Below are 12,727 nucleotides of genomic sequence, written 5' to 3' on the forward strand. Positions count from 1 at the left end.
AACATAAAATTGCAGGTATAGACAATTCTTTTGATGGTTCCAATTCTTTAACTACATCTGATTTTGTTGTTAGAAGCTCAAATTTTAGATCTTGAAAGAGATAGCGGCAAAATCATTAGGAGAAATAAAGGGATTAGTGGATTGGTGAGTCCCCGATTGGACTCCTTGAGTGTACATAAAAAGGAATGCATAGATATGATTGGAAAGGCCACACCGACAGATCTTAGAGGGAAAGAGTCCCATGCTTATATGGTTAATGGACATATCAGTATCTAACACATTCAAATCCGACTGGGACACTTATCTAGAGATTTTGGAGAAAGCCTATCCGGAAATTTTCAAATATATTTAGCTCCGGTAAGGTGTTTTGGGACACATTTTTTGTACAAAATTTCATTCTTTATCCTGGTTTTTGGTGTTTTTGGTATTGATGTCAAAGGGGGAGAAGTATAGGTGAAAAAGAAATCCTTGGCATCAAGAGATATGGAGTATTTGTATAGATAATGATTTTAGATGAATATTCAACTCAGGGGGAATAGTCTCAGGGTGAATCCGATAGATGGAAACCACTATCATTTTTCACATGAGTGTTGCCATCAATACCAAAGGGGGAGATTGTTGAAAATTGACACTCATTTGATTGATTTGATATGTTGTCATTGATGACAACATATACCGACTTTATTATTTGGTTTGGTATTTCACCGATAGACACTTCACCGACACCGAAAGGTATCTTGATCGGTAGGAAGGATTCTATGGGTATCGGTATAAGAGGCCGACATCATTGGGAGATCTAGAAATCGGAAATTCATTTTGTTATTTATGTATATATGTAATGAGCCGACATGTATAATCATTTTTATATTATCTATGTAAGTTGACATGAGTCATGAAAGATTGTAAGGGTATATAGGTCAGTTATTAGATCATTTTGATAGATGATGTTGTGAGAATATATCAGTAATGCGAAGATCATGTATATGAGGTCATTTGTGTAAGAGATTAATATTTGTAATGATTTGTAGATGACTTTGGATGCGCTCACATAGCGAAGGATATTTCGGTAAGGGTTTAGGGCTTTAGAACCAGAACAATCAGAGCTTGAACCAAAACTCAATTAGGCATAGCATATGCATTAAATGAGTTCAATTTTATGTTTCATTATTCAAAGTGACTATAGTCAGTGAGACTTCTTTGTGTTGAGCAGTGTGCCCTAGGCGGTAAGCCTTCCTGCATGTGCATGCCCCCATATTATGTAATATTTTTTCATATGGCCAATAAATTGATATTGTGGGTCACAAAGCCCACCGTGTTTTTTCCTCTTTGAGGTTTTCCACGTATAAATTCTTTGTGTTATGGTGTTTATTTGTGTGATTGGTTCATTGATTGCATTACTTTTTTCAATTATATTTATACCGGTTGGTGAATGCATATTATAATAAGGTTAAAATTGAAATTTTCGGTAGAACATTGATTCACCCCCTGTCTCAGTGTTCTTGGATTTCAACAATTGGTATCAGAGCTTTGTGCCTCGGAGGAACCCTAACAGCTTGAGGGAGATCCTGAATCTGGAATCCATGGAAATGAGTATGGAGAAACAACTTGAGGTAGCACTTGAAGATTTTGATGCTGAAAGGATGAAGAACTTGAAGTTACAAGATGAGTTAAATTCTGCAAAGGAATTCATTGTTATCCTATAGGAGAGGCTGTCATTTGTTCAAGCTAGGAGGAAGGAACTTTTGCAAAATCAAGATAATGAGGGGATATATGTCCTTAAAGAAAAATATAAGAAGTTGAGTCAGGAGAATATTGTCATGAAAAATGAAATGCAAGCCCTAATTATGAGGATGTCAAAGGAGGTTAGAGACCGGAAGATGAATGAAGAAAACCTTGGGAGATCTTTGAAAGATAGATCTAAATAATGCATCCGGTTGGCTCATGAAAATGATGTGTTGAGAACATAATTAGTACAATCCCAAAGCAATGAACAAGAAATTGAAAGACAAATGATAATCATAAGAGATTATTTGACTATTACAAATGAGTACAAGGACAAATTCAAGGTTAGTTTAGCACAACTTGATGAACTATTGAAAAGCCAAAGATAGAATGGAGATCTTAATGGACTTGGATTTGAACAAGGTCAAAGCTCTGGTACTGCAAAAAAAGATCAGAACAACTGGAACCAGAGGACATTGGTAAGGCATCTCAATGCTCACAAATTCAATGGTAGATGCTTTGTTTGTAATAAATTTGGTCATATGGCTAGGCAATGTAGAAATAGAGCAAATCAAAACTACAATTCTACTCCCGATCAATGTTCCAAATGCAATAAGTATGGTCATAAGACAAAAGATTGCAAAATGAATGTAAAAAGTCATGCATGTGAAATGTTGGTTTACTTTGAGATGTCAAAAGGATGATCAACGCATGTAGCTACTAATATTTAATTCTCAATGCTTGAGCACACATGCTTATTTCTGTGCATAGGTTGGATTTGGCTTCAAATTTTTATGGAGTTGATTGCTAGCTTATATTTAACTTTATGTACCGATATACAAATAGTTGTGGTTCTGTTATCTTCTACATTTGTAGTTACTTTAAGGCAAACAAAAAGGTGTCCTTGCATCAACTGCCCTTTGTTTATACTATTTTTTTTAGAAGTAACAACTTAATCAACCAAGCACCTTTTTTTCTTAGCTTAAAAATGTCATCTTCATAATTTATTCAATCAATATAGTGGTGACAACTCTAGTCCACCACTTATGCTTGTAGTCAAAAGTGGTAAGATCTTGAGATTAGAATCCACATTAGACCTAGACCTACACCTTTAAGGTTCACTCCTGATGAACCAACCTACATATCTTCTCATGGGAAGTCAGAGGCTTTGTAGTTCGCATTCAGATGGAATTTACTCTCTCGTCTTGATGGGATCTTGATCTTTCTCTAAACCTAACAATTAGATAAGCGAACCTATTAACTTAGTCCCATTATAAATAAGAGATACCCATTACCATTAAGTAGTTTACATAAACACACAATTAATCAAGGGTTGTACCCTTTCATAATTCTCCAATTTCATAGAGTGACTCAAGTGCACATCAGAAGATGGATGGCCTATACATATCCCATATACATAGTGGCTGGCTCTAGCATATGTCACATATACATAATGACTAGCTCCAACATATGTCAAACATACTCAATGACTAGGTCTTTTGTGCATCATATACAAAGTGAGTAACATTTACACATTGAGAGACTAACACATCCACAATGGCTAACTATCACTTACACATACTACATCCTAGTTATAAGAAATATCGATGCATTGTGCACTACGTCGTGGCTCACATTACTTTCCTTGATCTTTTGCACCAACAAGCAAGTGGGAACATGATTCCATGTATCCCATGCTACATTGAATGTTTATCCTCATCATAACAAGGTCAAGTATACCAACTTCACATTAAGATATGCCCAAAATTATACTATAAGGTTGGTCCAATTATTACCTACCTATTCTTCATTAGAAATTCTCTTCCCTACAGTCCTTCAGATAACTAAGCAATAAGGACATCCATCACCAACCTGCAATTGGGCCCCAGACCTACATGCTCTTGGCGGAACCCATCCAATTTGTTAGATCAATGCATGGTATTTTCCACTTGCATGTAATTGGTAGTATCCATCCACTAACTAGCTGATATGATTGATAGTCTACTAGCATAATATGCTCCTTGTCTACTATCAATCTTGAGTGGATAATCTTATCCTAAGCGGGTCATAGGATTTATCCTTCATAGATCAACTTGGATAGAGAGGACTAGTCTATGTGCTACATAAATATAATTCTCTACCTATGCCCTCATAGGGTCCTGATTCCGTCCGTTGTCATAAAAATCAACACTATACTTAGCTTAGCACTATAACTAGAAGATAGGTTCCTAATTTAGAACAAGTAGATCACAATTTACTGATCTTGGAGTATATACACAAAGTCTCATACATTTAGGATTGAATTTAATAAGCACCTAAGATCACTTAGATCCAACATAAGATGACCTCTACTCAATAGATAAATGAATTGACTATAAGGTAGTCAACCCTTTCACTTATTCAACACATCTTTGTATCTATTTCATAATAATATAATACCCATATCAACCTCATTTGAATCCCAATGAAGAGAAAAGATCAACCAATTAGGAACGACCCCATGACATGGGAGTTGTCCCTCCTAGACCTTCCCCCTATGGAGTTGAGGTCACAAGGGTGTCCTTCACCCAAGGACTGCCTACATTCCTGCTTCAAAACAGGTCAAATTTACACGTATTTCTCATCACTAGGTCTCTCAAACTTTAAAGGATTTACTCACAAGTTCTTTGTAATTAATATTTCATTAATGATTACATATAAAAATCGTTGGAAAATCATAACTAAGTTCATATTTACCAACCCATACTACAACACTCTCCTTTTAAGATATCAAGGTTTTGACTCAAAGTCCATTCATTATTATTCATAACGTAATTAGAATGTCCCAATGTTGGTTTAATCAACCTAAGGGCTAAACTTATTACTTAGCCTAAAATTACCCTAGTCCACACAAACCCATAGCAAAACACTTCCATTTGAAATTCACATAATAGATTTAATATGGAGGTTCTTCTACCCTTGGGATCAGTAGTTATCTTATAGTCACATAAAATTCTTGACCCCAATATCTAAATACCATTCTAAAGTTATATAGCATATATTATCATCACACTAAATGAGGATAAAATGACATTAAATAAATTGATAGATTTATTTAATAGTTGGACTATAGTTAGTCATCTTAATTTGAAATTTATTAAATAGTAGAATAAGGTTGGAATGAGTTAATTAAATACAAATTTAATTAATAGAAGAACATTAGTGCGTTAAACAAATATTAAATATTTATTTAATTTAGTGGACAAATTTATGTGTCTAAGTATCAACACATTATCACAATTAGAGATATATTTACTAAAGTGTGTTGGTAGCACCACTAAATAAAGTCAACCTTAATTACAATGTAATGCAATCAAGAGTCAAGGTGCATATTAATTATATCTTATTCTTGATTCATATTATAAGGTTATCTTATAGCTAAATATTTGATCCAAAACCATTTTCCATCTTTTTTCAAGTTCAAACACAAAGCTATTCAAATAATTTGCCCTTCATTATAGTAAGTTTTGAGTTAGTAATTTTTCCCCAAAATATCCTATAGGTTCATCTCCATGATCCAAAGGTTAGGTTGGTGGCAATCCGCTATTCCATTCCACTAGCGAGGATTATGAGTAAAAATAACAAAATCTAAAGAACTACAAAACCTTAAAACTTGTGAATCAGATTCACAAATAATCCTTTTCCAACCAAGAACACAACATCTCCACAACATGCAAAATGGCAAGAGTCTCTATATAATTATTTTTATAAAAGTATTTATAAATTGAAAAGATAAAATAGACAAGACTAGAGCTATCACACCCTACACCACCAATACTAGCATAAACATAAACATGAAGTTACATTATTACAAACATGATTCTGCAAGGCAAAGATGTCCATGATAAAAGATGTCAAATTGTTTTCTTTTTCTTTTCTCTATCCTTCCCATTTTCATTCATTTCCTGTCAACATTTTTTGTGGTTTCTCCTCCATTCATAGGCTTAATGGATGTCCAAACTTTTGTTAGGACTCCCATTTTGGCACCCTTCCTCAATGTACTCAAGGAAGTCAAAGTTGTAGAGGGATACCATAATGCGTACCCAAGCACCCATTATTAATTAATAGAAATAGCTTTTCCCATTTACTCATCGCTTGAATATATTTTTTTATTAATATTTCATCCATTTAGTGGATGGCTTAAATCACACACATTAAGCTTTGACTTCTAGACTTAAAAATGTTAAACACTCAAAATAGACTAACATTCTCTAGACTTAATATATTACTTTTTGTGTGTGGTTTAAAATTGACGAACCATTTAGTGCCTATTCAAACAGATCCGTACACGGGAATGTGACAGTCCCAACGAGGTTGACATGATCATGCTTCTTAGAGTTATGGCTAGAAAATAAACTCAAATCTTCTGGAGTTAACAACAAGAAATAACTAGTTTAATTTGTGTTGTAGGTGCTGCTCTTCTTTTAAAATTTGAGCTGTACTCTTCTGGGAGGTAGCATTGCCGATAGGCTTTTGTTATAAGTGGACTTGCAATACTACTTCTTCCCTCATCAAAATTTGATAGATAATGATATTAATATATTAGCTATTCGTGTGATTTTTTCTTGTATACCAATACATAGAGTAAGAATATTTCTTTCTTAAATAAAAAATAATTAGTTGTTCAGTTAATGATGGAATTGTATAGAAATGTGGGGTGGGGTTATTTTTAATGTAAAAATATTAGTTAATTGGCCGGGTCCATATTTTTGAAATAAAATGTTACATGTTTATTATAAATTTAGCTAGATAAAATAATTAGTTTAATGTAAAATTTAATTTGTAATTATGTAAATTAATTATAATTCATATTAATAAAATAATATTAATTTTTATAATATAGTATAAACATTACAATGAAAATATACATTTTTCTTAAAGGTAATACTTAATTCAATTCAAAAATTTATATTAAATACTTATAAGCAATTTTATCTTGGGGACTTTTGAAAAGCATACTAATTTTTTTGCATGTATGTTTTTTATTTATGATAATTTGACAAATAAAAATTAACTCTAATTCTAATTTTAATTTAAATGATTTGGAAATTATTTTACAACAAAAAATGATTATAAAATTATTCTATTACAACATTACCATCTTTTATGAATTGAATTATAATCCTCTAATGTACATATTAAATAATATTTACCAATATCAAATAATATGTACGATCTTTTAATTGTACTTAGGGTTAAGATTAAGGTTAGCTTAAGATTAGGGTTAACGATTGGTTAAAATTAAGGTTTCCATTCTAAGATAGAGCTTAGAATAGGATTAGGGTTTGAAAATTATTGTACAAATTTCTAAACATTATTTTATGAAAAACAAATAATAAACAATCTACAACTATTTTAAAGTTTGAAATTATATAATATTTAATATATTCATCTTTACAATATGTGAATTATCTTACTACTTTATTTTTTATGAATCATAATTTAGATTATTATCTTATATCTTTAGAGTTCAATTAGTATAGAAGTTGGTGCTTCTAAGATTTAATTTATACTCCTGTTAAGATGTAATTAATGTTATGGTTCTCTTTGCAATCCTAATTATGATCAAAATCTTGATCTTAACCATTATCCTATCTCCAACCCTCCAACTCAATTCTAACTTTAAGCCCAATGCTAACCTTGATTCAATTTCTAACCATAACCTTGAACTTAATCTTAACCAATCCCTAACTTTAACCCTAATTTAAATTTTAACGCTAACCCTAACCCTATACCTAACCTTAACACTAACCCTAACTCTAACAAAAAAGAAATATCAATGATGAAGAATCTTAGGGGACTTATGAGTAGGATCTCAATTTCTAATCTTAACTTTGAACTTAATCCTAACCAATTCCTAACTTTAACCCTAATTTTAACTTTAACTCTAACCCTAACCCTAACCCTATACCTAACCTTAACACTAACCCTAACTCTAACAAAGAAGATATATCAATGATGAAGGATATTAGGAGACATATGAGTATGATCTCAACTATTGATATATTCTTATTATGACATACTATAAATTATTATTACCTTCTTTTTTTTTGTACCATTCAATATATTATTTAATGTATATATTACTATCAGTTTAATCATTGCAGCTCTTTTTGGTGCAAGTGCTAGTTTGTACTCAACTGAACTGTTTTGTTAGACTTTATCTACTATTGTAATTAACAGTGATTAATTGCTGTTAACATTTTGTAATTATTATCTTCATCCAATAAAAGAAAATCTACTAAAGATGCACTTTTTACCACTTGTTTCTGCTGGCTAGACTTTATTAAAGATGCACTATTAAGAAAATTCGATTTTTAAATTCTTGAATGCTTGTGGAAACCAGTAATATATTTAAATGTTGACCTTTGTTAAAGATGCACTATTAAGAATATTTGATTTTTGATTCTTGAATGCATGTGGAAACAAGTGTATATTAATATGTTGACCTGCACACAATTGTGGTTTTGTAGGATCCAACCACAGCTTATGGGAAATGATTACAACTTTATTTTAAAACACAATCTTATCCTTCTAGATTTGATCAGTCAAAATCACCTTTCTGGATAAGGCCCAGAAGATACTCTGCTGTATCTCACCAGGATGTTTGATGTACAGGAGTTTTGTTGGCGCTGTACATTTTGGACTGGTGAATACAATGAAATTGTCTCTACTCTAATTTTAGATAGTCAATGCCACTGTTTGAACCTTTTAGTGCATCTCTTACACAAATGTATTATTAAAATAACACGAGAAAAACCCAAATCAAATTGTTATGGTGGAGGTTTGAAACCTATATATGGGATAGTGAATTAAGCTTGTAAATATGAATGCCTCCTTTCTGTCTTTTCAATATCTGCTTTGGAGATTGCCACAACATGAGAATGGTCTCTGTTTTGTTTGTAACACTATTGGGTATTTGTTTGTGCTTTCAAGCCAATGCAACCTACAATGGACTCGGCCAGAAGCCTCCAATGGGGTATATTTCTCTACTGTCTATTGTTTTTTTAATTTAATTAATTGAGAGGGAAACCTGACATAAGGTATTAGACCACTGACCTTAAATTTTCTCTTTCCTTGGAATTGCTATCCACCCTGCATCTCTGTCAGCAGGGGATGAGTAGGAGTTTGGAGAATGGTGATGTTTCTGCAAATAGTTAAAAACTAGTTTACCTTTTAGGGTAAATGGAAAAAATAAAAGAATATGCCCATAAATATATACTAATGCAATTGTTGTGACTATTTTTGTATTCAGATGGAATGGTCGTGGTTATTTCTATTGCAGGGGTATTAATGAAAACGCTATTCGTGGAGCAGGTGACTTTAGAATTTTTGTACCTCATTTTTGTTGGAAACAGCTATCCAGTTCTTAGAATGCAGGTGTATCCTATGAGCTGGATAGCCATTTTCATTTTTGTATGGTGTAATAACATAACTCAAGGTTCCGAATGCATAATTTGCTATAAACTTGATTGTCTGTGACAGCTTAATGTAGTCCGTCTTTCATAGAAACAGTCCTGGATTGATATTTTTTTCACTTTGACGAGTCTATACTATTGTTCTTAATTTAAGGCTACTAGAAAATACCAGGCTTGTTAGTAGGAAGCGTGGTTTCATCTTTGTTGAAGTTACAATGATTTGATGTACCCAATATTTGATCTAAATCTTTAACATTGGCCAATTGTAAATGTTTATAATACAGCTGATGCACTGATTTCCACTGGATTGTCCAAGTTAGGATATGAATATGTAAACATAGGTAAGCTATATTACTCTGTTTCTCTCGATAGATTGAAAACCATTAACTGTAACTAGTCCTTAATTCATGGATTTTTCTAATGGCAAATTGGTTTTCTCAAAAACTACCAGATGACTGTTGGGCTGAAAAACACCGAGATGCTCAGGTATTGCCATAATCAATAAATAAATTCAGCATCAAGTCATTCTGTTTGCTTTAGATTATAGCAATCTTGAGACATGATGAAGAGAACTCAGAACTCTCCGGATAGTCCATAGCTAGGTTTCACTGATGTAAATTCCAGTTTGCTTGGGTAGTTCAATCAGTTATGTGTTCCTCTTCTTTTTACATTAAATAAATGCTTTTAAATAAAGCTCGCAACCTAGTTTTTCTTGTTTATATGTTCCTCTTATTGCTTATGTAATTTTTTCTGAATATTAGGCTTTATAATTACCTGATGAAAGTGATATTTAGGAGCAACTGAGAACCTTCTTATTTTTTGGCAGGGTAATCTTATTGCTAAAGCAAAAACATTTCCTTCTGGCATTAAGGCTTTGGCAGACCATGTTCATTCTAAGGGACTCAAACTCGGTATTTATGCTGATGCAGGGTGAGCATATTATGCTATAATCAGTTAAAACCTTTCTATCTTTATGCCTACCAAAATCCTGATAACTAGTATTAACTTCAATGCGTGGGTTTTTTTGGCCAGATCAAAAACATGTTCCGGAAGGATGACAGGTTCCATTAACCATGAGGAACAGGATGCTAAGACATTCGCTTCATGGGTAACTCGCTCTTAATCAAATTCTTTAGTCTACTGACCCAATTGAGCTCCACTTCAGATTGGTTTATCTTTGTCCTTGAAATAAAATGCAGATATATTAGTATAACGCCCTTAGACGAAGATTGAATTCAGTATAATGAGGAAATCTTATTATTGTTGGATTACTAAAGAATAACTGGTGTTTGATAAATGGGTAGGGAGTAGACTACTTGACATATATGGAATGCTACATTCCTGAGTTCAGACCTCTTGCGAGGTACACAACATTTATACCATATTCTTTCTATCAACGGGCTTTTGAAATGTGTTTTAGAGTTTAGTTTAACAAAAAGTATTAAATTTGTATTGAATTAAATAGGTACAAAAAAATGAGTGAAGCTCTTCTAAAGACAGGGCGTCCTATATTCTTTGCCACTGATATGTGGTAAGAAAAGCTTTCAAGCAAAAATATCTGTATTCAACAAAAAATCAAAGACACTCACTAATTCATTAATTGAAAATCATGCTAGCTCTTTCTATGCTGATGTGCAGGTTCAACCTAACAGACTATATTGAGGAAGGACCTAAGATTGCCAACAGCTGGTTGAGTGCTGAAATTGGAGTTCGATATGTAGAGTAATACACTTAACATACCCATTTCCAGCACCTTATTGCAGAAGAATGGAATTCAGAATTAAAATATAAATTTTTTTCATTTCTTGCAGCATGTTAGATGTCGCTGACCAGAACAATGAGCTTGCTGCTTATGCAGGTCCTGACCGTGGATGGAATGGTACATATACTGCTCCATAAGTGGATTGAATTTATATTACTGTTGATTTCCATTGTAATATCCATACTAATATCAAAATTTTTTGTGCTTGTATTATCCAAACCAGATGCTGATGTATTGCAGATTGGAAAGATGGGCCCCAGTTGGACAATTGAGGAGTACAGATCACAATTCAGCATATGGGCCTTAATGAAGGTAAAAAATATAGGCCTCTGTTTAATGTATACATAGCTGAAGTGTGTTCATTAGTAAATACAGAAATTGGTTGTTTGATTAAGGATCGGTACCCATAACCCACATGCAATATTGCAGAAGAACTTATCTCTAGGCCACTCAAACCTATTCCATACAAGCATCAAAATTAGTGAAAGGGGACACCTTGACAAAGACCTTTATATCCATATCTCTTGCAGGCACCCTTGATAATTACCACTGACTGAAGGAATGCAAGTCAGGAAACTCTAGAGATCCTGGGAAACAAAAAATTATTGATGTCAATCAAGGTGAGTTGTACATATCAGTTCAATTTAAATATTTTGGTATACAAGTTTGAGAATTGGTTTCGATCTGCATCCCCATCTCCAATCCTTTTTGTATGGGCCCAGATTCATTAGGAGTTCAGGGGAAGAAAGTAAGCAAGCAAGGAGATCTTGAGGTATGAGCTTTTTGGCTTGTGGGTTAATGGATTAACAAAGAGAAGACTTTTATTAAGCCTCTGAAATTAAATAGCATAGGTTTTTTTGTCTTGAAATTAACTCAGATTTTGTATGTATAATCTGTCTCAATTTGATGATTTGCAGGTATGGGCAGGGCCTTTGTCCAACAAAAGAGTGACTGTAGCGTTGTGGAACAGAGGCAATTCTACAGCTTCTATCACTGCCAAATGGAAAGACATTGGCCTTTCATCCAAAACTGTTGTTCGAGCAAGAGACTTGTGGGCTGTAAGACAATGGCAACTCTCCTTGTTATGGGTTTTTGTGCATAATATTATCTACCTGATCTAGATAGGACCGTATTTTAAGCTTTCTCTTAACTAATTATAATTATTTTATTAATTTGACTGCAATTTCGTGTCTATTTTGGTATTGAGTTTTATGAGTTTGACTGCACTTATTTGTCTATTTTGATATTGCAGCATTCGTACCTTCCAACAAGTTTAAAAGGAAGTCTCACCTCAAGCGTTGATTCACACGTCGTCAAAATGTATATTTTGACACCAATCTCTGCTTAAACTTGAGACACAAGTTTGAAGCTGAAAAAATGTCTTTTTTGCTTTGATTTTCACATTATACAACTCTGGTATGCTTCCAGATATAGAAGAATAAAATATGAAATTTGTAATAACTTCATTACCGTTATTAAAAATCAATCAGAAGCAAGTTGGGTTTAAGATCTGACCATACACGATGCTCCTCTCAGGGTAATTTTTAATCAATTGAAATTTGAAATTTAATAATGTTTTAAAATTTTAATTAATTAAAAATTATAATTTTAAATTGACATAATTATGTTGGTGGATAATATAGTATAATATATGTACTTTTTAACTTGTTAAACTCAAAAAAAAATGTTAAATGAATCAATAAGTTAATTAAGTATATTTTATATTTTAGATATAATAATTTTGAAGAGACACATTATATTATATATATGTTGAAATGAAAAGAAG

At 32.7% G+C, this 12,727-nt stretch overlaps 1 protein-coding gene across 1 annotated transcript; it reads left to right on the forward strand.

Moving 5' to 3' along the window:
- Nucleotides 1-8,579: 8,579 nt before the first annotated feature.
- LOC131052080 (alpha-galactosidase) lies at nt 8,580-12,407 on the forward strand. Its single transcript, XM_057986665.2, is given in 16 exon segments — nt 8,580-8,740; nt 9,017-9,078; nt 9,464-9,520; nt 9,631-9,665; nt 10,006-10,109; nt 10,212-10,287; nt 10,484-10,542; nt 10,645-10,710; nt 10,818-10,901; nt 10,991-11,058; nt 11,165-11,253; nt 11,472-11,535; nt 11,538-11,561; nt 11,664-11,713; nt 11,859-11,999; nt 12,194-12,407. Coding segments are annotated over 16 exon segments (1,224 nt in total). The 5' UTR covers nt 8,580-8,591; the 3' UTR covers nt 12,290-12,407.
- The last annotated feature ends 320 nt before the right edge of the window (nt 12,408-12,727 follow it).

This window comes from Cryptomeria japonica, chromosome 7, assembly GCF_030272615.1.
Source record: "Cryptomeria japonica chromosome 7, Sugi_1.0, whole genome shotgun sequence".
NCBI classification, from domain to species: Eukaryota; Viridiplantae; Streptophyta; class Pinopsida; order Cupressales; family Cupressaceae; genus Cryptomeria; species Cryptomeria japonica.